At 54.6% G+C, this 25,328-nt stretch overlaps 2 protein-coding genes across 2 annotated transcripts in view; both read left to right on the top strand.

Moving 5' to 3' along the window:
- Positions 1-869: 869 nt before the first annotated feature.
- ETV3 (ETS variant transcription factor 3) lies at positions 870-15,109 on the top strand. The gene is made up of 5 exons (XM_064401322.1): positions 870-1,196; positions 3,751-3,806; positions 5,855-6,092; positions 7,486-7,601; positions 11,123-15,109. The coding sequence occupies exons 2-5, from the start codon at positions 3,761-3,763 to the stop codon at positions 12,208-12,210; spliced, it is 1,488 nt and encodes a 495-aa protein (XP_064257392.1). The 5' UTR covers positions 870-1,196; positions 3,751-3,760; the 3' UTR covers positions 12,211-15,109.
- A 1,523-nt stretch (positions 15,110-16,632) lies between these two features.
- The window catches only part of LOC135288366 (rho guanine nucleotide exchange factor 11-like), a 32,140-nt gene continuing 23,444 nt past the window's right edge, over positions 16,633-25,328 (top strand). Inside the window, 6 exon segments of the mRNA XM_064401737.1 lie at positions 16,633-16,895; positions 21,772-21,866; positions 22,373-22,471; positions 22,927-22,976; positions 23,128-23,185; positions 23,726-23,862. Coding sequence (XP_064257807.1) covers positions 16,864-16,895; positions 21,772-21,866; positions 22,373-22,471; positions 22,927-22,976; positions 23,128-23,185; positions 23,726-23,862 — 471 coding nt within the window. The 5' untranslated portion in view covers positions 16,633-16,863.

Genomic DNA, 25,328 nt, shown 5'->3' with positions numbered 1-25,328 from the left:
TTTTTTGCCCAGTTTTTGCTCGGTTTTGCCCGGTTTATCCCTGTTTTTCCCCGTTTATCCTGTTCTTCTCCGTTTTTGCCCGGTTTTGCCCTGTTTATCCCAGTTTATCCCCGTTTCCCCCCGTTTTTCCCCGTTTATCCCGTTTTTGCCCCGTTTTTCCCCCTTTATCCCTGTTTTTGCCCATTTTTGCCCTGTTTATCCCCGTTTTTTCCCGTTTTTCCCCATTTTTCCCGGTTTTTGCCCCGTTTATCCCTGTTTGGCCCGTTTCTCCCGTTTTTGCCCCGTTTATCCCGGTTTTTCCCCGTTTTTCCTGGTTTTTGCCCGTTTATCCCGGGTTTATCCCATTTTTTCCCGTTTTTTTTTCCGGTTTTTCCTCGTTGTTCCCCGTTTATCCCGGGTTTTGCCCTGTTTATCCCCGTTTTTCCCGTTTATCCCGGTTTTTCCCCGTTTTTCCCCGTTTTTCCCGTTTTTTGCCCCGTTTATCCCATTTTTGCCCCGTTTTTCCCCGTTTTTCCCGGTTTTTGCCCGTTTATCCCGGTTTTTGCCCCGTTTTTCCCCGTTTTTCCCCGTTTTTCCTGATTTTTGCCCGTTTATCCCGGTTTTTGCCCTGTTTATCCCCGTTTTTTTCCCGTTTTTCCTGGCTTTTGCCCGTTTATCCGGGTTTTTGCCCCGTTTATCCCATTTTCCCCCCGTTTTGCCCCGTTTTTTTCCCGTTTTCCCCGTTTTTTCCCCGGTTTCTGGCCGCCGCCGTTCGTGAGGGGAAGGGGGGGGAGGGGCGGCGTTTCCCGCGCGCGCTCCCGCGCCCCCCCCATCCCCATCCCCGCCGAGACCGGAAGCGGAAGCGCGTGGGCGCGCGCGCTGCCCGGAAGCGCGTGGGCGGCGGCGGCGGTTCCGGTTCCGGCGGCGGCGGCGGCGGCGCGGGGGAGGCACCGGGAGGAGGAGAAGGAGAGGAAGGAGGAGAAGGAGGAAAAGGAGGAGGAAAAGGAGGAGAAGGAGGAGAAGCGGCCGCGCCACCGAAGGAGAAACAGCAGCGGCGGCGCGAGCAACGACAGCGCGGCCGCCCCCGCGCTACCGGGAACCGCCCGCCCCCCCCCCGCCCGCCTCCTTCCCCGGTCCCCCCCTCCCTTCCCGCCCTCCTCCTCCTCCTCCTTCTCCCGGATCCCGCCTCGCTCCTCGGGCCCGCGCCGCCCCCGCAGGTGCGTCCCGCGGTGGGGGGGCGGAATTACCGGGGGCACCGGGGCGGGGGAGCGGAGCGGAGCGGAGCGGAGCGGAGCGGAGCGGAGCCCCCGCGGGGCCGGGGGGCGGGGCGGGGCTGCTGCCGCTGCCGGCGGGGGGTCCCGGTAAGCGGGGAAGGGTCCCGCTAAGCGGGGGCTGCGCAGGCACGGCGGCCCCGTTACCGGTGGGCCCCGGGCGCGGGGCGGGGGGCGGGCGGGAGGGGCCGAGCGGCGGCGCCCGGGGCCGGGGCGGGCCGGGCAGGCCGGGACAGGCGCGGCGGGAGCGGAGCCGGCGCCGCTCGGCCCCTCCCGGCGGCCATTTGGGGCTCCGGGCCGGGCCCGGCTGCCGCGGCCGCTGCCCGTCCTCCCCTCCCCTTCTCCTTCCCTTTCCCCGTTTTTCCTCTGGTTTTCTCTGGGTTTTTCCATTTTTCTCTGTTTTTTCTCTATTTTTTACTCTGTTTTTCTTTATATTTTTCTCTATTTTTTCTCTATTTTTTTCTCTATTTTCCCCTCCATTTTTCTCTATTTTTTCTCTGTTTTTCTCCATTTTCCTCTCCATTTTTCTCTATTTTTTTTCTGTATTTTTCTCTATTTTTTCCTGTATTTTTTTCTCTATTTTTTTCCCGTCTTTCCCACTGTCCCTCCCCTCCTTCCCTGGCACATCCAGGTGAGCTCCCTTTCCCCTTTTTTTCCCCTTCTCTTTCCTTTTTTCCCCTTTTCCCCCCACATTTTTCTCTATTTTTCTCATTTTTTTCCTGTTTTTCCCGTTTTTCCCAGTGTTCCCTCCCCTCCTTCCCTGGCACATCTGGGTGAGCTCCCCTCCTCCCACTTTTTCTTTCCCTTTTTTCCCATTTCCCCTCTTTTTCTCCCACTTTTCCCCAATTTTTCCCTATTTTTTCTCTATTTTCCCCCAATTTTCTCTATTTTCCTCCCATTTTCCCCAATTTTTTCTCCATTTTTTCTCTATTTTTTCTCTATTTTTTCTCTATTTTTCTCTATTTTTTCTCTATTTTTTCTCTATTTTTTCTCTATTTTTTCTCTATTTTTTTCTATTTTCCCCCATTTTTCTCTATTTTTTTCTCTATTTTCCCCATTTTTCTCTATTTTTTCTCTATTTTCCCCATTTCTCCCCATTTTTCTCTGCTTTCCCCATTTTTTCTCTCTTTTTCTCCATTTTCTCTCTGTTTTCCCCCATTTTCCCGGTGTTCCCTCCCTCCTTCCCTGGCACATCTGGGCGAGCTCCCAGCTGTGGATTTTGGCAGCCCAGCCCGTCTGGGAACTGAGCAGGGTTTGTTTTGTCTCCTTCCTGCAATCCCAGGCAGGGAAATTTCCCTTTTTCTCCTCTTTTCCCCCATTTTCACCTCCTTTTTCCCCTTTCTCTTCATTTTCCCCCCTTTTCCCCCTTCTGCCTTTTCACATTCCCCCCTTTTTTCCTCCGCTTTTTTCCCCTTTTCCCCCCCTTTATTCCCCCTTTTTTTCACCCTTTATTCCCTTTTCCCTCCATTTCCCTCTCATTCTCCCCATTTTTCCCCTCCCCCCCCCTTTTTCTCCCCCATTTCCCCCCATTTTCTGCATTATCCCCCTTTCCCCCATTTTCTCCCCCTTCTTTCCTCTCATTTTTCCCATTTTTCCCCCCATTTTCTCCCCCTTTTCCCCATTTTTCCCATTTTCCCCCTGTTCTTCCCCCCATTTTCCCCCCACTTTCTCCCCATTTCCCCCCTGTTTTTTCCTCCCATTCTCCCCCCGTTTTCTCCTCATTTTCTCCTCATTTTCCCCCATTTCCCCCCATTTCCCCCCATTTTCCCTCAATTTCTCCCCATTTTTCCCCAATTTCCCCCATTTCCCCCCATTTCCCCCCATTTCCCCCCATTTCCCCCATTTCCCCCATTTTTCCCCATTTTTCCCCAATTCCCCCATTCTCTCCCCCATTTCCCCCATTTTTCCCCATTTCCCCCAATTCCCCAATTTCCCCATTTCCCCCCATTTTCCCCCATTTTTCCCCATTCCCCCCATTTTTCCCCAATTTCCCCCATTTCCCCCCCATTTCCCCCCCATTTCTCCCCCATTTTCCCCCATTTTCCCCCATTTCCCCCCATTTCCCCCCATTTCCCCCATTTCCCCCATTTCCCCCATTTTTCCCCATTTTTCCCCAATTCCCCAATTCCCCCATTCTCTCCCCCATTTCCCCCCATTTCCCCCATTTCCCCCATTTCCCCCATTTCCCCCCAATTCCCCCATTTCCCCCCATTTCCCCCATTTCCCCCATTTTTCCCCAATTCCCCAATTCCCCAATTCCCCCATTTTTCCCCAATTCCCCCATTTCCCCCATTTTTCCCCAATTCCCCAATTCCCCAATTCCCCCATTTTTCCCCATTTCCCCCATTTCCCCCATTTTTCCCCAATTCCCCAATTCCCCAATTCCCCCATTTTTCCCCAATTCCCCCATTTCCCCCAATTCCCCAATTTCCCCAATTTCCCCCATTTTTCCCCCATTTCTTCCCCCCGGCGGGCGCCCTGACCCCGCTTCCCCCCGCAGGAGGCCGAAGATGAAAGCTGGCTGCAGCATCGTGGACAAGCCCGAGGGAGGAGGGGGTAAGGAGCCCCCAAATTCCACTTTCTGCTGCTTTTCCCGGGATAAAAATATTCCTGGGAATGCTCATCCCGCCTCTCCCAGCATTCCCACTCCTGCCTTTAAAATTCAAATTATTCCTCCCTCCCCAGGGATGGATTTGGGATTGTTCCTCCTGGGATTCCTGTCCTGGCAGGAGTGTGGGTGGCACTGGGAAAAAAGGGGATTTTTCCCAAAAAAAAATCCACCCCAAAGCAGATTTCCCCAAAAAAACCCTGACCCCAAATCAGATTCTTCCCCCCTCCAAAAAAAAATCACAACCCCACATCGGATTTTTCCCAAAATAACCCCACCACAATTCGAATTTTTCCCAAAATAACCCTATCACAAATTGAATTTTTCCCAAAATAAATCCCCGCTCCAAATCAGATTTTTCCCAAAATAACCCCACCATAAATCAGATTTTTCCCCCAAAAAAAAACCCTGACCCTAAATCAGATTTTTCCCCCCAAAAAAATCACAACCTCAATTCAGATTTTTCCCAAAATAACCCCACCACAATTCGAATTTTTCCCAAAATAACCCCACTCCAAATCAGATTTTTCCCAAAAAAAAACCCTCACCCTAAATCAGATTTTTCCCCAAAAACAGCCACAACCCCACATCAGATTTTTCCCAAAATAAATCCCACCACAAATCAGATTTAAAAAAAACCCCTCCAAAATGGGAATTTTTCTTGCCCGAATTCCATCCCTGGGAATTTGAACAGAACATTGAATGGAATTCCAGCCAAGTTTGGCAATTTTAGGGTTTTTTAGTGGGTTTTTTGTGCCTTTTGGGTGGATTTTCCAGGGAAAAGGGGCTGGGATGAGTCAGGAGTGAGCAGCTGGATGGGAACCCTGGCTCTCCCTGCTCCCACACGGAATTTTGAATTCTGCCCAAGTTTTGCAGTTTTTTTGGTGGTTTTTCACGGCTTTTAGGGGTTTTTTAGTGGTTTTTTTGTAGCTTTTGGGGTGGATTTTCCATGGAAATGGGACTGGGATGAGTCAGAAGTGAGGAGCTGGATGGGAACCTGGAATTCCCTGCTCCCACAGGGAATATTGAACGGAATTCCAGGCTCCAGTCATTAATGGGGTTCCAACCAAATTTTACTGATTTTTGGCAGTTTTTAGTGGGTTTTTTGTAGGATTTTGGTGGGTTTTGGGTAGATTTTCCAAGGAAATGGGGATGAAAGGAGTCAGAAGTGAGGAGCTGGATGGGAACCTGGAATTCCCTGATCCCACCTGGAATATTGAACAGAATTCCAGGCTCCAGTCATTAATGGGGTTCCAACCAAATGTTACCCATTCTTGGTGGTTTTTTGTGGTTTTGGGTGCATTTTCCAAGGAAAATGGGGATGAAAGGAGTCAGAAGTCAGCAGCTGGATGGGAATCTGGAATTCCCTGCTCCCACATGGAATATTAAATGGAATTGCAGACACCTGTAATTAATGCGGTTCCAATCAAATTTTACGGATTTTTGGTGGGTTTTTTGTGGGGGTTTTGTGTTTTTTGGGTGGATTTTCCAAGGAAATGGGGATGAAAGGAGTCAGAAGTGAGGAGCTGGATGGGAACCTGGAATTCCCTGCTCCCACAGGGAATATTGAATGGAATTCCAGACACCAGTCATTTAATGAGGTCCAATCAAATTTTATGGATTTTTGGTGGGTTTTTAGTGGGGTTTTTGTGGTTTTTGGAGTGGATTTCCCAAGGAAGTTGAGATGAAAGGAGTCAGAAGTGAGGAGCTGGATGGGAATCTAGGATTCCGTGCTCCCACATGGGACTTTGAACGGAATTCCACTTTCCAGTAATTAATGGGATTCCAACCAAATCTTACCAATTTTTGGTGGGTATTTTGTGGGTTTTGGGTGCATTTTCCAAGGAAAATGGACTGAAATGCCTCAGAAGTCAGCAGCTGGATGGGAACCTGGATCTCCCTGCTCCCACAGGGAATATTTGACAGAACCCCACCTCCCAAACCCCCCCCCGATTTTCCCAAAATAACGCTTTTTCCCCATTCCCCCCCACCGAAGGCTACCACTTCCCGGAGTGGGCGTACAAGACGGAGTCCAGCCCGGGCTCGCGGCAGATCCAGCTGTGGCACTTCATCCTGGAGCTGCTGCAGAAGGAGGAGTTCCGGCACGTCATCGCCTGGCAGCAGGGCGAGTACGGCGAGTTCGTCATCAAGGACCCCGACGAGGTGGCGCGGCTCTGGGGGCGCCGCAAGTGCAAGCCCCAGATGAACTACGACAAGCTCAGCCGCGCCCTCAGGTCAGCACACTTTGGGGGTTTTCCCTTTTTCTTTTCCATGGAATTTTGGGATTTTCCAGTGGGATGTCATGGGGATGACATCCCGCGTGGCTCGTCCCTCAGGGTTTGGGTTTTGGTGGCGCGGCTGTGAGGGCACCAGAAATGCAAACCCCTCATGAAGTAAAACAAGCTCAACTGAGCCTTCAGGTCAGCAGAGTTTGGGGTTTTTTCCCTTTTTTCCCCCATGGAAATTTGGCATTTTCCAGTGGGATGTCACGGTGGTGTCGCCTCGTCCCTCAGGGTTTGGGTTTTGGTGGCCCGGCTCTGAGGGCACCAAACGCCCTCAGAGAAATGCAAACCCCACATGAACTACGACAAGCTCAACTGGGCCCTCAGGTCAGCAGAATTTGGGTTTTCTCCCTTTTTTTTTCCACGGCATTTTGGGATTTTTAAGTGAGATGTCATGGGAATGACATCCCACGTGGCTCGTCCCTCAGGGTTTGGGTTTTGGTGGCCCAGCTCTGAGGGCACCAAATGCCCTCAGAGAAATGCAAACCCCACATGAACTACGACAAGCTCAACTGGGCCCTCAGGTCAGCAGAATTTGGGGTTTCTCCCCTTTTTTTTTCCACGGCATTTTGGGATTTTTAAGTGAGATGTCATGGGGATGACATCCCACGTGGCTCGTCCCTCAGGGTTTGGGTTTTGGTGGCCTGGCTCTGAGGGCACCAAACGCCCTCAGAGAAATGCAAACCCCACATGAACTACGACAAGCTCAACTGAGCCTGTAGGTCAGCAGAATTTGGGGTTTTTCCTTTTTTTTTCCCATGGAAATTTGGGATTTTCCAGTGGGATGTCACAGTGGTGTCACCACATCCCTCAGGGTTTGGGTTTTGGTGGCCTGGCTCTGGTGGCACCAGAAATGCAAACCCCTCATGAAGTACAACAAGCTCAACTGAGCCCTCAGGTCAGCAGAATTTGGGGTTTTTCCCTTTTGTTTTCATGGAATTTTGGGATTTTCCAGCAGGATGTCATGCTGGTGTCAGCTTGTCTCTCAGAGTTTGGGGTGGTGGGGTTGAGCTGGGGTTTAAAGTCCTTTTTCCACCCAAAAATATTCCAGGATTCCATCAGATGGGATTTTAGGGATAAATCTTTCCTTGGTCCAGGTTATTCCGTGGATTTCCCATCCCTGGGAGTGCCCAGTTCCAGCTTGGAGCGACCTGGGAATGTGGGAGCTGCCCCTGGCCGTGGATTTTTAAGGATGTTTGAGCTCTTTCCAACCCAAACCATCCTAGAATTCCATATTTTGGTTTAAACAGGAAATTAGGAAGGAATCCCTCAGGAATTAGGAAGGAATTCTGGATTTTTGGGTGCTTCAATCCGTTTTTTCAATTTTTAAAAAATTTATTCCCAGATATTACTACAATAAGAGGATCCTGCACAAGACCAAGGGCAAAAGATTCACCTACAAATTCAACTTCAACAAGCTGGTGATGCCCAATTATCCCTTCATCAACATCCGGCCCAACGGTGAGCCCCGGGAATTTGGGAATTCCGGGTGGGAATTGGGGGGGAAAAAAAACCCCAAAAAAACCCTCCAGGAATGTGGAATTTGGTTTTTTCCACAGCCAGCCTGGATAAAAAAACCCAAAACCTGGGAGCAAATCCCAGCTGCTGTGGGGGCTGTGGGCTCAGGGTTTATCTTTCCCCGGGGATTGTTGGGATTTGTGGGATAAGAGGATCAGCCTTGGGATGCAATCCCGGAGTGGCTCAGGTGAGTTTATGGGGCCTTGTACAAATCCTCGGCTTTTTCTCCCTCCTCTCCCCCTTTTCCCACCCCTTTTCAACCAAAAATTGTTCCTTTTTAACCTTTTCCTGCCCTGGAGTTGGGAGGAATTCCATAGGGATCACAGCGGTCCTGGAGGAAACTAGGAATTCCTTGGATTTTGACTAAAAATCAAAAATATTTCCCTGGAGGAGAGAGGATAACGAGGAAGACTTTGGGAATGGAGCATAAATGTCTTTTTTTTTGCCTTAAAATAGTTTTGCCAGGTTTATCCTGGAGTCAGCAGCAGTTTCCTGGGGAAAGAATCTTTCCAAGGGGATTTTCGATGGAATTAAACCCCATAAGAGCCAAATTCCTACAGCTGGGGGATTGTTCCCATCCAGGCATGGTGGGAAAATGAATCCATAAAAACAGAAAAACCCTCTGGAAGTCGATATTCCCAGAAACTCCAAACTTTTCTCCTCACAAAATCTCAATTTAGAGGAGCCCGGCCTGGCACACTCTGCTGCAGGGCAGAGCCTGGAAGGCCAATCCAGCAGGGAAAAAAAATAGGAAAAGTGGGGAAATTGGTGATTATTGAATCAATAAAGATAGGAAAACCCTCTGAAAGTCAATATTCCCAGAAATTCAAAACTTTTCTCCTCACAAAATCTCAATTTAGAGGAGCCTGGCCTGGCACACTCTCCTGCAGGGCAAAGCCTGGAAGGCCAATCCAGCAGGAAAAAAACAGGGTAAAAAGCAGAAAAAGTGGGGAAATTGGTGATTAATGAATCCATAAAGATCGAAAAACCCTCTGGAAGTCAATATTCCCAGAAATTCCAAACTTTTCTCCTCACAAAATCTCACTTTAGAGGAGCTGGGCCTAGCACGAGCTGCTTCTGGGAAGAGCCTGCGAGGCTGATCCAGTAGGGTAAAAAGGCAGAAAAAGTGGGGAAATTGGTGATTATTGAATCCATAAAGATAAAAGAACTGTCTGCAAGTCGTTGTTCCAAAAAATTCCAAAATTTTCTCCACAAAAAAGTCCTGATTTGGAGGATCCCGATCCAGTTTTCAGGGGCCTGGAACACGAATCCAGCAGGGAAAAGGCAGGGAAAATAGGGATAAAAGCAGGTTCTGTGGGGGGAAAAAAGGGATTTTTCCAGGCTGGAGCCTCCGTCCGGCGCCGTCTCTGGGGCTGCCTCCCCTCCCTGAGGGAATCTCCGAGGTTTTGTTTTTCCAAGGCTCCGGGAAGGCCAAAAAAAAAAAAGGGAAAAATTCCTCCAGGTGTTGGTGTCTCCTTCACCTGTGTGGGCCCTGCTGGGGTTTGTTTTATTTTCTTTTTTTTTTTTTTTTAAGGGAGGAGGGAATGTCTTTTCCAAGCCAAGGAACGGGGGTGGGAAGATGTGTCTGGAGCTGTAATTCCGTAATTAACTGGGAGCAAACGAGTCCGGGCAGTTCCCAGCTCTCTCGCCCTGCTCCCTCCTGTCCCTGGGGCACTTGGAAAAAAAAATTTCGGAGAATTTGGAACGCTCTTGGTTAATCCCAGCCCTTTTCATTCCCAGTGGGGTGGGGGTTAGGACAGCAAACCTGGAATTTGGGGGTTTTCTCCAGGCTTTTCCCCTCCCTCACAGAGATTTTTTGTGGAAATAGGAGAGATTTGGGTGGGAATTTGATATTTTTTTGGATCTTTGAGATGTTTCCATGCATTGACGAGATTCCCCCCTCAGAGGAGAGGTTTTTATGGATATCAGAGATATTTCCATGGATAATGAACATATTTCCATGAATATTTGAGACATTTCCGTAGATTGATTAAATTCCCCCTCAGAGAAGAGGTTTCCATGGATGTTGGAGATATTTCCATGGATTTTTATGGATACTGGGAGACATTTCCATGGATTGCTGAGATCCCCTCTCAGATGAGATATTTCCATGGATATTTGAGTTTTTTCCGTGGGTATTTGAGTTATTTCCATGGATATTTGAGTTTTTCCCATGGATATTTCAGACATTTCCATGGATTGATGAGTTTCCCCCTCAGAGAAGTGATTTCAATGAGTATTTGAGATATTTCCATGGATATTTGAGTTTTTCCCATGGATATTTCAGACATTTCCATGGACTGATGCCATCCCCATTTAAAATACTTCCACGCATTTCCAAGCTGTCCCCACAAACTTCAACCAGCTCTTCCCACAGCTCCCCAAGCTCCTCCTCCAACCCGCCAATCCCTAAATCCCCTCTTTTCCCCTCCTCTTCCCCTCCTCTTCCCATTCTTTCCCATTCTTTTCCCCTTCTTTCCCCCGTTTCTTTCCCCCCTTTCTTTGGCCTTTCTCCCCCTTTTTCCCCCTCCTTTTTCCCCCGCTTTCTTTCCCCTTTCTTCCCCCTTTTCCCCCCTTTGTTTCATCGTTTTTTCACCTTTTCCCCCCCTTTTTTCACCCTTTTTTCCCCCCGCTTTCCCCCCGTTTCTTCCCCCTTTCTTCCCCTTTTCTTCCCCATTTCTCCCCCGTTTTTCATCCTTTTTTCACCTTTCCCCCCCTTTTTTCACCTTTCCCCCCCTTTTTTTCACCTTCCCCCCCCTTTTTCTCCCTTTTCCTCCCCTTTTTTCCCCCTTTCTTCCCGCTTTCTTCCCCCTTTTCCCCCCTTTTTCACCCTTTTCACTTTTTCACCCTTTTTTCACCTTTTCCCCGTTTTCTCCCTTTTCCCCCTTTTTTTCACTTCCCCCCTTTTATCACCTTTTCCCTCCTTTTTCCACCTTTTCCCTCCTTTTTCCACCTTTTCCCCCCTTTTTCTCCCTTTTTTCCCCCCTTTTCTCACCTTTTCCCCTCCTTTTGCACCCTTTTTTCACCTTTTCCCCCCTTTTTCTCCCTTTACCCCCCTTTTTCTCCCTTTTTTTCACCTTTTTCCCCCTTTTCCCCCCTTTTTTTCACCTTTCCCCCCATTTTTTCACTCTTTTTTCACCTTTTCCCCCTGTTTTCTCCCTTTCCCCCCCTTTTTTCACTTCCCCCCCTTTTTCTCCCTTTTCCCCCCTTTTCTCACCTTTTTCCCCCCTTTTTCACCCTTTACCCCCCTTTTTTCACCTTTCTCCCTTTTTTTCACCTTTTTCCCCCACTTTTCCCCCTTTTTTTCACCTTTTCCCCCCATTTTTTCACCCTTTTTTCACCTTTTCCCCCTGTTTTCTCCCTTTTCCCCCCTTTTTCTCCCTTTTTCCCCCCTGTTCTCACTTTTCCCCTTTTTCCCCGTGCAGTCCCCCCTGTTCTCACTTTTCCCCTTTTTCCCCGTGCAGGCGTGGTCCCTCAGAGCGCCCCTCCCGTGCCCACGGCCTCCTCCCGTTTCCACTTCCCTCCGCTGGACCCTCACTCTCCCACCGAGGAGGCTCCGGGCCGCTTCGCGCCGGGCCCGCTGCTGCCGCCGCACGCCGAGGCGCTGCCGGACCCCGACCGCAAACCGGAGCCGGCCGAGCTGGACGACGCGGGCCCGGACTGGCGCCGGGAGCTGCTGGCCCCGCCGCACGCCGCCGCCGCGGCCGCGGGGCCCAAGCGCAAGCCCGAGGTGGTGCTGCCGCTCTTCTCGCGGCCCGGGATGTTCCCCGAGCACCCGCACAGCCCCTTCGCCGTGTCGCCGCTGCCGGGCCGCCCCGGCGTGCTCAACGTGCCCATCTCGCCGGCGCTGTCGCTCACCCCCACGCTCTTCTCCTACAGCCCGTCGCCGGGGCTCAGCCCCTTCGCCGCCGCCGGCAGCAGCTGCTTCTCCTTCAACCCCGAGGAGATGAAGCACTACCTGCACTCGCAGGCCTGCTCCGTGTTCAACTACCACCTGAGCCCGCGGACTTTCCCCCGCTACCCGCTGGTGGTGCCGCCGCTGCAGTGCCCGGTGCCGCTGGAGGAGCAGCCGCAGTTCCCCATCAAGCTGCAGCCGCCGCCGGCCGGCCGCAAGAACCGCGAGAGGCTGGAGAGCCCCGAGGCCGCCGGCGCGCCGCTGCCCGCCGCGCCCCGCGTCAAGGTGGAGCCGGCGCTGGACAAGGAGGAGGAGGAGGAGGAGAAGAAGGAGAAACGCCACGGGGAGGAAGAGGAGGAGGAGGAGGAGGAAGAAGAGGAGGAGAAGGTGCCGGTGTTCGCCCGCCCGGCGGCTCCGGCGTGGATCCCCGCGCCCGCTCACCCCGGGGCCTCCGGGGAGGAGAGCGCGGAGAAAGCAGCGCGGGATTGCCCCGGCGAGGCCGCGGGCCAGGAGAGGAGGGAGGACGCCCTGATGCCCCCCAAGCTGCGGCTGAAGCGCCGCTGGAACGGAGATTCCCGGCAGGAAATGCCCGAGGAGCCGCGGCCCAACGGGATCTGGCACCTGCCCAAAGCCGTGGCCGCCGCCTCCGACACCTAATCCCGGCTGGAACAAAAAAACCTTGGAAAACACCCGGAAAAACATCCGTGTATTTATGTAGCAAGGTTGCAGAGCAGTTTGGGATCAGGGCGGGGAGGGGGGCGGGGTAGGTCTGGGAATTTTTAGGGAATTTCAGGGGTGGGAGAAGGGAGGGGGGCGGGGAGCTTTGGGCTTTGTGTTGTTTCTGTTGTTGACTTGCAGGTGAAGACGCCGCAATTCCCGCTCGGTTTTCCCGGAAAAGCCGGCTCGAGCTCCAGGACTGGGATGGAGGAATTCCAGGCGCGGCCTCGGGGCTGCTCCCGGGCTCTTTGGGACACCGGGAATCTCCAGATCCAGGGGGGGGTTTTTTGGGATTTTTCCTTTTTCACGGATGCGAGCTTTCCCCGGCCATCCAGGAGCTGGTTTGGTTCAATCTTTTTGTTTTTTTTTTTTTTTTTTTTTTTTCGGGAAAAGGAGGAGCTTGGGAATTTTGCATCGGGAATTTTGCACTGTCCACGGAGCGGGGTTGGGGCGGGGGGAAGAGGATTCAGGAAAACTCGGAAAATCGGGATGGAGGCCGCGTCGTTCCCGGCGGATTTCCGGGGAAAATTCCCCTTTTCCCGCCTTTTTTTCTCTCTCTCTCACAGAAGCCATGAGCAAAACTCTCCAAACTTTTTCAGGGAATGGGAACGGGAATAACACAAAATTAACCGGATGCCTTTAATCCTAACGCATTAAAAATGTTGGGGTTTGGTTTTTTTTGTTTTCGTGTGCCCGGAGCGGGAGTTTTTTCTTCCCCGCTGCGGAATCCGTGTGGGTGGAATTTTTTGGGAATGCTTGGAAGGAGCGCTGGAATGATTGTGGTGAGTCCCGGGAACGCCGGAATTCCCGGCGCCATTCCCAGATTTTTGGACCCTCCCCCTTTCTCCCCGTTTGACTCATGCCTTAAAGAAAAAAAAACAAAAAATCAAAAAACCACGTTTGGACTTTTTCTGGGAATTTTTTTTCCGGGAGCGCTCGGATTTCGTGGATCCCTCCTGGTTTTTGGGGGGGAAATCCCAAATCCCGCCGTTCCCCCCGCGCAGCGGAATTCCGGAGGCTCTGGATTGTGCTCCCAGCGGGAAAAACCCTGGAGAACGCCGGGGCGGAGCCGGGAATTCCCAAGGATTCGCTCTGGGATGGAGCAGAAGTGTCGGGAATTCCCAAGGATTAGCTCTGGGATGGAGCAGAAATGTCGGGAATTCCGGGGGGGCGGCGCGGGCAGGAAATTCCCTGCTGGAAGAGGAACCGGCAGCGATTCCCAAAGTCCCAACCCGGCCGGGTTTGGGATCCTTGGAATGTGGAGTTCAAAGAATTTGGGGTGGAAAACCCCTGGATTATCCCAAAAAAACCCCGGAGAGGGCGCGAGGACGAACTCAGGAATTACACGAGGAGGCCTTTCCCGGAATTCCCGCCGCCGATCCCAAATCCAAGTGCCGGAACCGTCGGGAAAAACACAAATAAAAAGGGGGGAAAATCCCGGATTTTTCCCCCCTCCAATCCTTCGGATTCGAGGCGAAATCCCACGGGAAGAGAAGGAAAGAAGTTGGAATTTTTGTGGCTTTAAAAAGGATTTTTTGGGATTGGGGGTTTTTTGGGAAGGGTGGGAATGTTGGGTGTTGTTTTTCACAGCCATTGCACTGCAAAAAAGGATTAAAAATGAAAATAAAAAACTCGGGAGAGTTCAGGGAATTCCGGACTCAGGACGACGGATCCGGCGCCTCTCGGGAATTCCAGAATTCCCAACGGAGCCCGGGAGGAGGAAAAAAAAGCAGGAAGAGGAAGGAAAAAAAAAAAAAAAGCACGAAGAGGAGAAGGAAAACATTTAAAAAAAAACGGATTTAAAGGAAAAAAAATCAACCAGATCAAAATTTTATGGAGAAAAAAATCGGAAATTTCAAGGAAAAATTCCTAAAATTCCAACGTGCCAAACCATTTAATACAAACAAGCCCTCGGGAAGTTGGGAATGGTTGGAATTCTCTCCTGGATGAATTTGCCCCGGAGCATGATCCCGTTTTTCCAGCCGTTTTTTTTGTTCATTTCGCTTCTTTTTCGTAGCAAATCCGTAGGAAAAATGTTAAAAAACAAGAAAAAAAAAAGACTTTGATGGGACAACCCCAAAAACGGGGAATTTTTGGGGAGAAATTCCCCAAAAAGGAGGAAAAGGAGGAAAAATCCAACAGCATTAATGGGGTTGTCCCGGATTTTTTTATTTATTCCATAATTATGTTGAGGTTTTTTATTATTTTAAGCTGTTTTTCCGTTGGTTTCTTTCTTTTTTTCGCGTCTCCGCATCCTGGTGGGATTGAAAAAAAAATACCAGGAATTTTCTCTCGGTTGAAATCATCAAAAATCCGGAAAAACTTTGGGTTTTCCGGGAAAAACTTTGATTTTTTTTTTTTTAGCGCTTTTTAAACCGATATTTACGCTTTTCTTTGGGTTCAAAAAACCCCTTTTTCGAGGGATTTCGAGGGATTTGAACTCTCCCCGGTGGGAATCCAGCAGGAATCCACCGGGAAAATCGATGGAATTTGGGATGGGGGAGCGTGGCTTTGTACATAGGGTGTAAAGTAGAGGGGCAAAAAAAACCATAAAAAAAAAGACAAAAAATCCGAAATTTGTGCCTTTAAAAAATTCCGATTTCTATAAAAATCAGATTTAAAAAAGGGTTGCATATATATATTATATATATATATGATGGAGTGCTAGAGAAATTTATGGATAATATACATATTTTTTTCCAGGGGTATCCCATAGCTCCGTATTTTGTTATGGAAGTTGAAAAAAAAAAAAAAACGGAAAAAAAAGGAAAAAAAAAACCTGAAAAATAAAAGTATTTTACCTCGAATTGAAAACGTTAAATAAAAACCTTTTAACAGAGAGGGCTCGCTGGTTTCCTTGGGAGTTTGGGGTTTTTTTCCCGAGGTTTTTGTGGAGTTTGGGATCCGGGAGGAGCCGGGATTTTGGGAAGGGGCGTTGGGGGATTCCCTGGATCCCAGAAACTCCCGAGGGTCTGGGGGTTCTGTCTTGGGGGTTTCGGGGTTTGTGGGTGTCCCCAAACCCTCACTGTCCCCAAACCTAAACTGTCCCCAAACCCTCACTGTCCCCATGGGTGTCCCCAAACCCTCACTGTCCCCAAACCCTCGCTGTCCCCAAACCCTCACTGTCCCCAAACCCTCGCTGTCCCCAAATCCTCACTGTCCCCAAACCCTCGCTGTCCCCAAACCCTCGCTGTCCCTGTGTCCCCAAACCCTCACTGTCCCCAAACCCTCGCTGTCCCCAAATCCTCACTGTCCCCAAACCCTCGCTGTCCCCAAACCCTCGCTGTCCCTGTGTCCCCAAACCCTCGCTGTCCCCCGCACCCCGAGGTCACTGTGTCCCCCTCCCTCGCTGTCCCCATCACCTCCCACACCCCCAGCACATCGCGTCCCCCTCAAACCCTCACTGTCCCTGTGTCCCCTGCCCCCCGAGGTCACTCCGTGTCCCCAGATTCTCATTGTCCCCTCTGTTCCCTGCACCCCGAGGTCACTGTGCCCTTTCCCTGTCCCGTGTCCCCTGCACCCCGAGGTCACTCAGACCCACACTGTCCCCCTGTCCCCCGCACCCCGAGGTCACTCAGACCCACACTGTCCCCCTGTCCCCCGCACCCCGAGGTCACTCAGTGTCCCCTCACATCCTCACTGTCCCTGGGTCCCCCGCACCTGAGGTCACCCCACGTCCTCTCCCTGTCCCCCTGTCCCTCACACCCCGAGGCCACTCCGTGTCCCCAGACCCTCCCTGTCCCCCTGTACCCCGCACCCGAGGTCACTCAGTGTCCTCTCACTGTCCCCCACGCCCCGAGGTCACCGTATGTCCCCCGCACCCCGAGGTGACTCCGTGTCCCCAGACTCTCGTTGTCCCCTCTGTACCCCGCAACCCGAGGTCACCCTGTGTCCTCTCCCTGTCACCGTGTCCCCCACACACGAGGTCACTCAGTGTCCCCAGACTCTCGTTGTCCCTTCTGTTCCCCACACACGAGGTCACTCAGTGTCCCCAGACCCACACTGTCCCCACTGTCCCCTGCACCCCGAGGTCACTCTGTGTCCTCTCCCTCTCCCCCTGTCCCTCACACCCGAGGTCACTCAGTGTCCCCAGACTCTCGTTGTCCCCCCTGTCCCTCACACCCCGCGGTCACCCCGCGTCCTCCCCCCGTCCCCCTGTCCCTCACACCCGAGGTCACTCAGTGTCCCCCGCACCCCGAGGTCTCTCTGTGCCCTTTCCCTGTCCCGTGTCCCCCGCACCCCGCGGTCACCCCGCGTCCTCCCCCCGTCCCCCTGTCCCTCACCCGCGCTCCCCGCGGCCCTGCCCGCGCCCCCGCGCCGCGGGCGCTGCCCCGCCGTGCCCGGCCAGGGGGGCCGGGCGAGCCCGGGGATTGGGAGCGGCCTCCAGGCCTCTCCCTCAGCCCGGCCCCCGCGGCGGGAGGGGGAGCCCCCCACAGCCGGGCCGGCACCGAACCGCAGCTCGGGGGGTCGGGGGGCCGGGCGGGGGTCGCTCGGGGCCCCCCGAGGCCGCCGCAGCCGCCGCGGCCGGGGATGGTGGCGGGGGCGGCCGGAGCGGGGCGGCGGCTCCGGGCAGAGCCCTGACAGAGCTCCACCATGAGCGTGAGGCCTCCGCAGGCCCCGGACAGGTACGGGCTGCGGGGACCCCCGGGCCGGGCAGGGCTGGGGGCCCCCGCGGGGGAAGGGGAGAAGGGGAAGGGGCTCGGCCCGGGGGGAGCCCCCGCCGCGGGTCCTGAGGGGGGGAACGGCGGTTTGGGGGGAAAACGGGGGATTTTGGGGGTGCGGGGAGCGGGGAGGGGGCTCGGCCGCTCCCGGGGGGAAAGCGGCGCTTTGGGGGGAAATTGGGGGGTTTGGGGGCTTAGAGGAGGGGGCTCGGCTGGTCCCGGACCCCACAGCGTGTCCCGGCGGGGTTTGGGGTGAAACGCCGGGATTTGGGGTGAAATGCCGGGATTTGGGGTGAAACGCCGGGATTTGGGGTGAAATGCCGGGATTTGGGGTGAAACGCCGGGATTTGGGGTGTTTCGGGGTGAAATTCGGGGGTTTTGGGGCTCTGGGAGGGGGCTCAGCTCGTCCTGCAGCCCTCACCACACGTCTCGGGGGAAAAGCGGCGATTTGGGGTGAAATTCTGGGATTTTGGGGTCTGGGGGCTTGGGGGAAAACGGGCTCAGCTCGTCCTGGAGCCCCCACCCCCCCCCGGCAGTGGTTTGGGGTGAAACGCTGGGATTTGGGGCGTTTTGGGGTGAAAATCTGGGGTTTTGGGGCTCGGGGGGGGGCTCAGTCCCATCTGCACCTCCCGCCCCATGTCTCGGGGGGAAAAGCGGCGATTTGGGGTGAAAATCTGGGATTTTGGGGTGAAAATCTGGGATTTTGGGGCTCTGGGGCTCAGGGGAAGGGATTTAGATCAGGGTGGAGCTCCTGCCCCATCCCTGCAGCGCTTTGGGGTGAAATTCTGGGATTTTGGGGGTCTGGGGGATCTGGGAGGGGGTTCAGCTCGTCCTGGAGCCCTCACCCCATTCCTGGGGGGGAATTTGGGATAAAACTCTGGGATTTTGGGATTTCTGGGGGGGTCAGCCCAGCCTGGGACCTCCCACCCCGTCCTTGCAGCGTTTTGGGATAAAATTCTGTGATTTTGGGAATGGGGAGGGCTCAGCCCATCCCGCACTTCCATAAATCCCTCAGGGGAGCAGTGTTTTGGGATAAAACTCCCGGATTTGGGGAGTGGGGTGGGAATATCCCAAACCTTTCTGGTTTTTGGGAGATTTCCAGTATCTGCCACTGGGAATTGGCTTTTTCCCAGTTTGTTTTGCTCCATTTTAAACCGAATTTGGGGATTTTTTTTTTTTTTTTTTTTTTTTTGTGGGATAAACCCTTGGAAAACCCTGGAGGTTTTTCTGGGATAAATTCAGGAATTTAGCTGAGGATTCCTGAACTGGGATCCCTGCTCCAGCCACGGCATTTCCCACGTGAATTTGGGTGGAAAATGAGGAATTTGGGGCCCTGGGAGTGAAGCAGATCCCGGGAATTTCGGGGATCATTTTCCCACCAAATTCCCAGGGGTTTTTTCCCTGCTTTTTCCATCCCAAAGAATTCCAGGATTCCCTGCCCTGGATTATTTGGGATTCCAGGGATCAGCCCTGGCTCCTATCCCAGGTTATTCCATGGATCCCTGGGATGGTGGGAACGTCCCTGGGATTGGAATTCGGGTGGGATTTTTTTGGGGATTTAAGGATCTTTTCCATCCCAAAGAATTCCAGGATTCCCTGGGCTGGTTTGTTTGGGATTTCCGGGGTAAATCCTGGATTTTATCCCAGGTTATTCCATGGATTTCCACCCCTGGAAGTGCCCGGTTCCGTCCCGGATCCCCCGGGCACAGGGAGAGGTTTCCCTCCCTCGCCCCCGGGCTTTTGGGATCGCTCCCAGCCCCAGAATTCCGAGGATTCCCCGGGCCAGGGAAAGGAAAAAGGATCCCCCCGGGCCAGGGAATTCCAGGATCCCGAATTCCCGGCCAAACCAGCTCTGCCACTTCCCACTTTTCCAGGAGTGGCTCCCGTTAATCATTACCCTGCCGGGAGCCCTTGGAGCAGCTTCCTGGAGAATTCCCGTGGAGAATTCCCGAAAAAACCCCAACAAAAGCCAGGGAAAATTCCCGCTTTCCAACGTTTGGGATCGCTCCGGGCGGTGTCGTCCCGTTGGGATCCCTTCCCATCTCTTCCCAAAAAAAAAGGGGTTGGGATTCCCAGCTGGAAAATCCCATGGAAACCCGGGATAAACCACGTTTAAAGCAGGAAAAATGGGGAAAAAATCCCTTTTCCCAACATTTCTGACCCCTGCGTTCCTTCCCACACTGGGATTGGAATTCCCAGCTGGAAAATCCACCAGAATCTGGGATAAACCACATTTAAAGCGGGAAAAAATGGGGAAAAAATTCCCTTTTCCCAACATTTCTGCCCACTAGGTTCCTTCCCCTTTCTTCCCACACTGGAACTGGAATTCCCAGCTGGAAAGTCCCGTGGAAATTTGGGATAAACCAGTTTAAAAAGCGGGAAGAATTCCCGTTTTTCTCGGGTGTCTCGTGGTTTCCCTGGTGCTTTCCCAGGCAGGGCAGCGGAGCCGCAGCCCCCGGCAGGGAGGGAACCAAATGTTGCAAATCCGAGGAGAAATTCCGAACTCCCGGAATTCCTCCCAGGACTCGGAATGTGGGAAGAAAAAAAAATTCCCCCGAGATTTTTTTTTTTTTTTCCCCTGAGAGTTTTTGTTAATTTGGGAATCCAAGCCCGGAGTTCCCACGTTCCCGCTTTCCCTGAGGGCTTTGGGAATTCGGGGTTGTTCCCATGGAAATTGGTGGGATTTTGGGAATCCTGGCTCCTCGCAGAGAGGAGATTCCCAGTGGGATCAGATCCCAAAAAAAAACCCGGGAATGACCAGCAGGGGTTGGGAACAGCTTGGGAGGGTTTGGGATGCAGGGAAAAGCTGGGAATTGTGGGATTATCCTGCAGCATTCCCAACAAAAACAACTGGGAATTTTATGGGAAGAACCCTGCAGCTCCCCCCAGCTGCCCTGGAATTCTGCTTTTCCTTGGAAAACCCCGGCGTGGAGGGGATTGAGTGGTCAGAAATGTTGGAAATGGGATTTTTTCCCATTTTTCCTGCTTTCAACCCTGGTTTATCCCAGGTTTCCATGGGATTTTCCAGCTGGGAACTCCAAACCTGTTGTGGGAAGGAACCCAGAGGTCAGGAATGTTGGGAAAAGGGAATTTTTTTCCCATTCCAAGCTCCAGTTTTTTGGGAATTTCGGATTTTTGGGAGCTGGGAAGGGAGGGCAGGGCTGGGGTCCCTCTGGAGGCGCCTCTGGAATGGGAATTGTGGGAATTGTTGGAATTGCCGTGGCTGGGCCGCCCCCAGGCAATTAAGGAGCTTTAATTAAGCCGAATTAAACGACTTTTTTATAGACTGGCTAAGCCCCGGCTGCTCCCCGAGGGGCAGGAAAAGCCTCTGGATCCCCTTGGATCCCCCTGGCTGACCTGGGCATTCCTGGATTGTGGCTTTTGAGGGAAATCATCCCGGGAATGCCACGGGTCCCGGAATTCGGGGATTTTTTGGGGAAAAAAGGGATTTTGGGTGGATAACAAGGGCTGACCCGGGCTTGGCCCTGGATAATCCCGAGGGTTAATCCTGGTTTTCCGTGGATTGGCCGGGAACGTCCAGGGCAGTGCCCAGCTCTGGGCTCTGTGTGGGAAAGGGGCTGGGAAATCCTCGGGGCTTTTTCCTGGGATTTCTGCCTTGGTGGGGGCTGATCCCGGAGAAAAGGGGGATCCGGGGGGGTTTGGGATCTGCCAGGGGGATTTGGGATCTGCCAGAAGGGATTTGGGATCTGCCAGGGGGGGTTGGGATCTGCCAGGGGGATTTGGGATCTGCCAGGGGGATTTAGGATCCAGGGGGACTTGGGATCTGCCAGAAGGGATTTGGGATCTGCCAGGGGGATTTGGGATCTGATCCCAGGGAATGGGGACAGGACAAGTGGGAACGGCCTCGAGCTGTGCCAGGGTGGGAAATTTGGGATGATTTTTCCATGGATCATCTCAGCTGTCCTGCAGTGACCAGGGCTCATCCCCCCTGTCCTGGCAGTGACCAGGGCTCATCCCCCCTGTCCTGGGGGTGACCAGGGCTCATCCCCCCTGTCCTGGGGGTGACCAGGGGCCATCCCCCCTGTCCTGGAGTGACCAGGGGCCATCCCCCCTGTCCTGGCAGTGACCAGGGCTCATCCCCCCTGTCCTGCAGTGACCAGGGGCCATCCCCCCTGTCCTGGAGTGACCAGGGCTCATCCCCCCTGTCCTGCAGTGACCAGGGGCCATCCCCCCTGTCCTGGAGTGACCAGGGGCCATCCCCCCTGTCCTGGCAGTGACCAGGGGCCATCCCCCCTGTCCTGGAGTGACCAGGGGCCATCCCCCCTGTCCTGCAGTGACCAGGGCTCATCCCCCCTGTCCTGGCAGTGACCAGGGGCCATCCCCCCTGTCCTGGCAGTGACCAGGGGCCATCCCCCTGTCCTGGGGGTGACCAGGGCTCATCCCCCCTGTCCTGCAGTGACCAGGGCTCATCCCCCCTGTCCTGGCAGTGACCAGGGCTCATCCCCCCTGTCCTGGCAGTGACCAGGGGCCATCCCCCCTGTCCTGGGGGTGACCAGGGCTCATCCCCCCTGTCCTGGGGGTGACCAGGGCTCATCCCCCCTGTCCTGGGGGTGACCAGGGGCCATCCCCCCTGTCCTGGGGGTGACCAGGGGCCATCCCCCCTGTCCTGGCAGTGACCAGGGGCCATCCCCCCTGTCCTGGAGTGACCAGGGGCCATCCCCCCTGTCCTGCAGTGACCAGGGGCCATCCCCCCTGTCCTGGGGGTGACCAGGGGCCATCCCCCCTGTCCTGGGGGTGACCAGGGGCCATCCCCCCTGTCCTGGCAGTGACCAGGGGCCATCCCGGCCGTTCCCAGTTCCCAAGCTCCCGTTCCCCCCAGGTTGAGCGGCCTCTCCTCGTCCCTGGGCGAGTCCCCCTCGGAGCGCCGGTCCCCCGGGCACCGCCGGCAGCCCTCGGACGCCTCGGAGTCCACAGGTGGGGATTTCCCTGGGGAATTCGGGAGTTTGGGCACTCAGCGGGCACTCAGGGCTGGGGGCGCGGGCCCAGATCTTCCCACACTCTTGGAACGTTGGGATTTGGGGTCCCACAAGGGGGAATTTGGGGCTGGGGAGTCCGGGGTGGCCGTGGGAGCTGGTGGCCCAGGCTGGGCAGTGACCACGAGGTCAGGGGTGGCCACAGGAGTGGTGGCCCAGGCTGGGCAGTGACCACGAGGTCAGGGGTGGCCACAGGAGTGGTGGCCCAGGCTGGGCAGTGACCACGAGGTCAGAGGTGGCCACAGGAGTGGTGGCCCAGGCTGGGCAGTGACCACGAGGCCCTGCAGGCCCTGGGACCGGGGCTTCCTCAGGGCCAAACCCACACTGCAGAGCCTCATTGCCTCCTCCTGCTCCTGTCCCTGTGTCCGTGTGTCTGTGTGTCCCCGTGTGTCCCTGTGTGTCCCTGTGTGTCCCTGTGTGTCCGTGTGTCCGTCTGTGGTGCCGCAGGGCTGGTGCAGCGCTGTGTCATCATCCAGCGGGACCAGCATGGCTTCGGCTTCACCGTCAGCGGCGACCGCGTGGTGCTCGTGCAGTCCGTGCGGCCCGGTGGGGACACGGGGGGACACGGGGGACATGTGGGGATACGGGGACAGGGGGACACGGGGGACACGGGGATGGACCCGGGGGACACGGGGAGACTGGGGGGACACAGGGGGACAGGGATGGACACAGGGGTGGACAGGGATGGACACAGATGGACACAGGGGAACAGGGATGGACACGGATGGACACAGGGGAACAGGGATGGACACAGATGGACACAGGGGTGGACACGGATGGACAGTTCCCAGGGGTCCCCTCTTCCATCCCCAGTCTCAGCCTGGGGCAGAAAATGGTGGGAAAGTGGTGGAGAAAGGTGGCAGGGAGCGTGGGGGCAGCGGGGCGTCCCTGGGGAAGCGTTCCCTGTCGGGGGGGTTTAGCAGGGGCGGGGCTGAGGGCGTGGGGAAGCCCCTGTGGAACGTTCCAGAAGAAATCTGGGCTCTGCCCTGTCCCGTGTGCAGGTGGGGCTGCCATGAGGGCCGGCGTGCAGGAGGGTGACCGCATCCTCAAGGTGGGCACTCCCCTCCCACATTCCCGGGGACATTCCCGGGGACATTCCCGTTTTCCCAGCCCGTTCCCAGCCCCCTCCCCACATTCCCGGGGACATTCCCGGGGACATTCCCGTTTTCCCAGCCCGTTCCCAGCCCTGCCCGCTGTTCCAGGTGAACGGGACGATGGTGACCAACAGCTCCCACCTGGAGGTGGTGAAGTTGATCAAGTGTGAGTTTTGGCTGCAATTCCTGGGAATTCTGCTCCCGTTCCGTGGGAATTCGGCGGCACTGGGGGAGGGGGAGGACGTTTTCCATCCCTCGGGAATTCGGGGCCAGCCCGGAAGTGTTTCCAGCCCTTTTTCCCACGTTTTTCCAGGAATTCCTTCCCACCCCTCATCCCACATTCTCCCTGGAAATGCTTCTGACTCCCAGTTCTCCTGGAAATTTTTCCTGGAAATTTTTCCTTGGAAATCCTTCTCACCTCTTCTCCCAAGTTTTTCCTGGGAATCCTTCTCACCCCCTTATCCCAGATATTCCCTGGAAGTCCTTTTCCCCCCGTTTTCCTGGAAATCCTCCTGGCTCCTTTTTCCCAGTAGTTTTTCGGAATCCCCCTCATCACCCCATGTTTTCCCAGGAAATCCTTCCCGCTCCCATTCCTCCTGGAGTTTTTCCCTTGTGGATTTTCCCCGCCAGCCCCTCCCAGCCCCCCTCGATCCCAGACTTTTCCCGGAGCTCCCGCTGACGTTCCCGTGTCCCGTTCTGTTCCCAGCCGGTGCCTACGTGGCCCTGACCCTGCTGGGGTCCCCCCCCGGCTCCGTGGGGGTCCCGGGGTCCCAGCAGGAGCCGGAGCCCGCGGGGTGTCCCCAGGGGCCCCCCCAGCGCATCACGGAGCCCAGGCCCCTGCAGGTGAGCCGCGGGTCCAGGGGAGCCCGGAATTCCAGGGGGAGCCCGGAATTCCAGGGGGAGCCCACAATTCCAGGGGGAGCCCCGAATTCCAGGGGGAGCCCCGAATTCCAGGGGGAGCCCAGAATTCCAGGGGGGAGCCCAGAATTCCAGGGGAAGCCCACAATTCCAGGGGGAGCCCACAATTCCAGGGGGGAGCCCGGAATTCCAGGGGGAGCCCACAATTCCAGGGGGGAGCCCCGAATTCCCTCAAGTGACCCCAAAACTCCCCCAGGAGATCCCAGAATTCCCCGAGGGGATCCCAACCCCTCGTACCCACTCCCATTGCCATCCCATCCCGTGATTCCCATGAATTCCGTGATTCCCCCCATTCCCATTAACCCACCAATCCCATTCCCTTTATCCCATTATCCCACTATTCCCATTATTCCCACTGCTATTCCCACTGTCATTGCCATTATTCCCACTGTCATTCCTGTTGTTATTCCTGTTGTTATTCCCGTTGTTATTCCCACTGTCATTCCCATTATTCCTGCTGCCATTCCCACTGTCATCCCCGTTACTTCCACTGTTATTCCCATTATTCCCGCTCTCATTCCCGCTGCCATTCCTGCTGCCATTCCCGTTATTCCCACTGTCATTCCCGCTCTCATTCCCACTGCCATTCCTGCTGCCATTCCCGTTATTCCCGCTCTCATTCCCGCTGCCATTCCTGCTGCCATTCCCGTTATTCCCACTGTCATTCCCGCTGCCATTCCTGCTGCCATTCCCATTATTCCCGCTCTCATTCCCGCTGCCATTCCTGCTGCCATTCCCGTTATTCCCACTGTCATTCCCACTGCCATTCCTGCTGCCATTACTGTTATTCCCAATGTCATTCCTGCTGTCATTCCCGTTGTTATTCCCACTGCCATTCCTGTTATTCCCATTATTCCCATTATTCCCACTGTCATTCCCACTGCCGTTCCCCCTGTCATTCCTGTCATTCCCGCTGCCATTCCCGCTGCCATTCCCATTTTTCCCGCTGCCATTCCCGCTGCCATTCCCATTTTTCCCGCTGCCATTCCCGCTCTCATTCCCGCTGCCATTCCCATTATTCCCGTTATTCCCGTTATTCCCACTGCTGTTCCCGCTGCCATTCCCGTTAACCCACTGCCATTCCTGCTGCCATTCCCGTTATTCCCGCTCTCATTCCCGCTGCCATTCCCATTTTTCCTGTTATTCCCGTTATTCCCACTGTCATTCCCGCTGCCATTCCTGCTGCCATTCCCGTTATTCCCACTCTCATTCCTGTTGTCATTCCCACTGCCATTCCTGCTGCCATTCCCGTTATTCCCGCTCTCATTCCCGCTGCCATTCCTGCTGCCATTCCCGTTATTCCCACTGTCATTCCCGCTGCCATTCCCGTCGTTATTCCCGTCGTTATTCCTGTTGTCATTCCCGTTATTCCCGCTCTCATTCCCGCTCTT

Source organism: Passer domesticus, chromosome 32 (assembly GCF_036417665.1).
Source record: "Passer domesticus isolate bPasDom1 chromosome 32, bPasDom1.hap1, whole genome shotgun sequence".
Taxonomy (NCBI): domain Eukaryota; kingdom Metazoa; phylum Chordata; class Aves; order Passeriformes; family Passeridae; genus Passer; species Passer domesticus.
Note: the sequence above shows the minus strand (reverse complement) of the source record. Positions and strands in the feature narration are given on the sequence as shown.

Excerpts from the sequence above, each read along its gene's own strand:
- ETV3 (XM_064401322.1), top strand. The coding sequence starts at position 3,761 with ATGAAAGCTGGCTGCAGCATCGTGGACAAGCCCGAGGGAGGAGGGG. Across the intron at positions 6,093-7,485 it reads AAGCTCAGCCGCGCCCTCAG|ATATTACTACAATAAGAGGA; the intron begins GTCAGCACACTT and ends ATTTATTCCCAG. Across the intron at positions 7,602-11,122 it reads CATCAACATCCGGCCCAACG|GCGTGGTCCCTCAGAGCGCC; the intron begins GTGAGCCCCGGG and ends TTCCCCGTGCAG.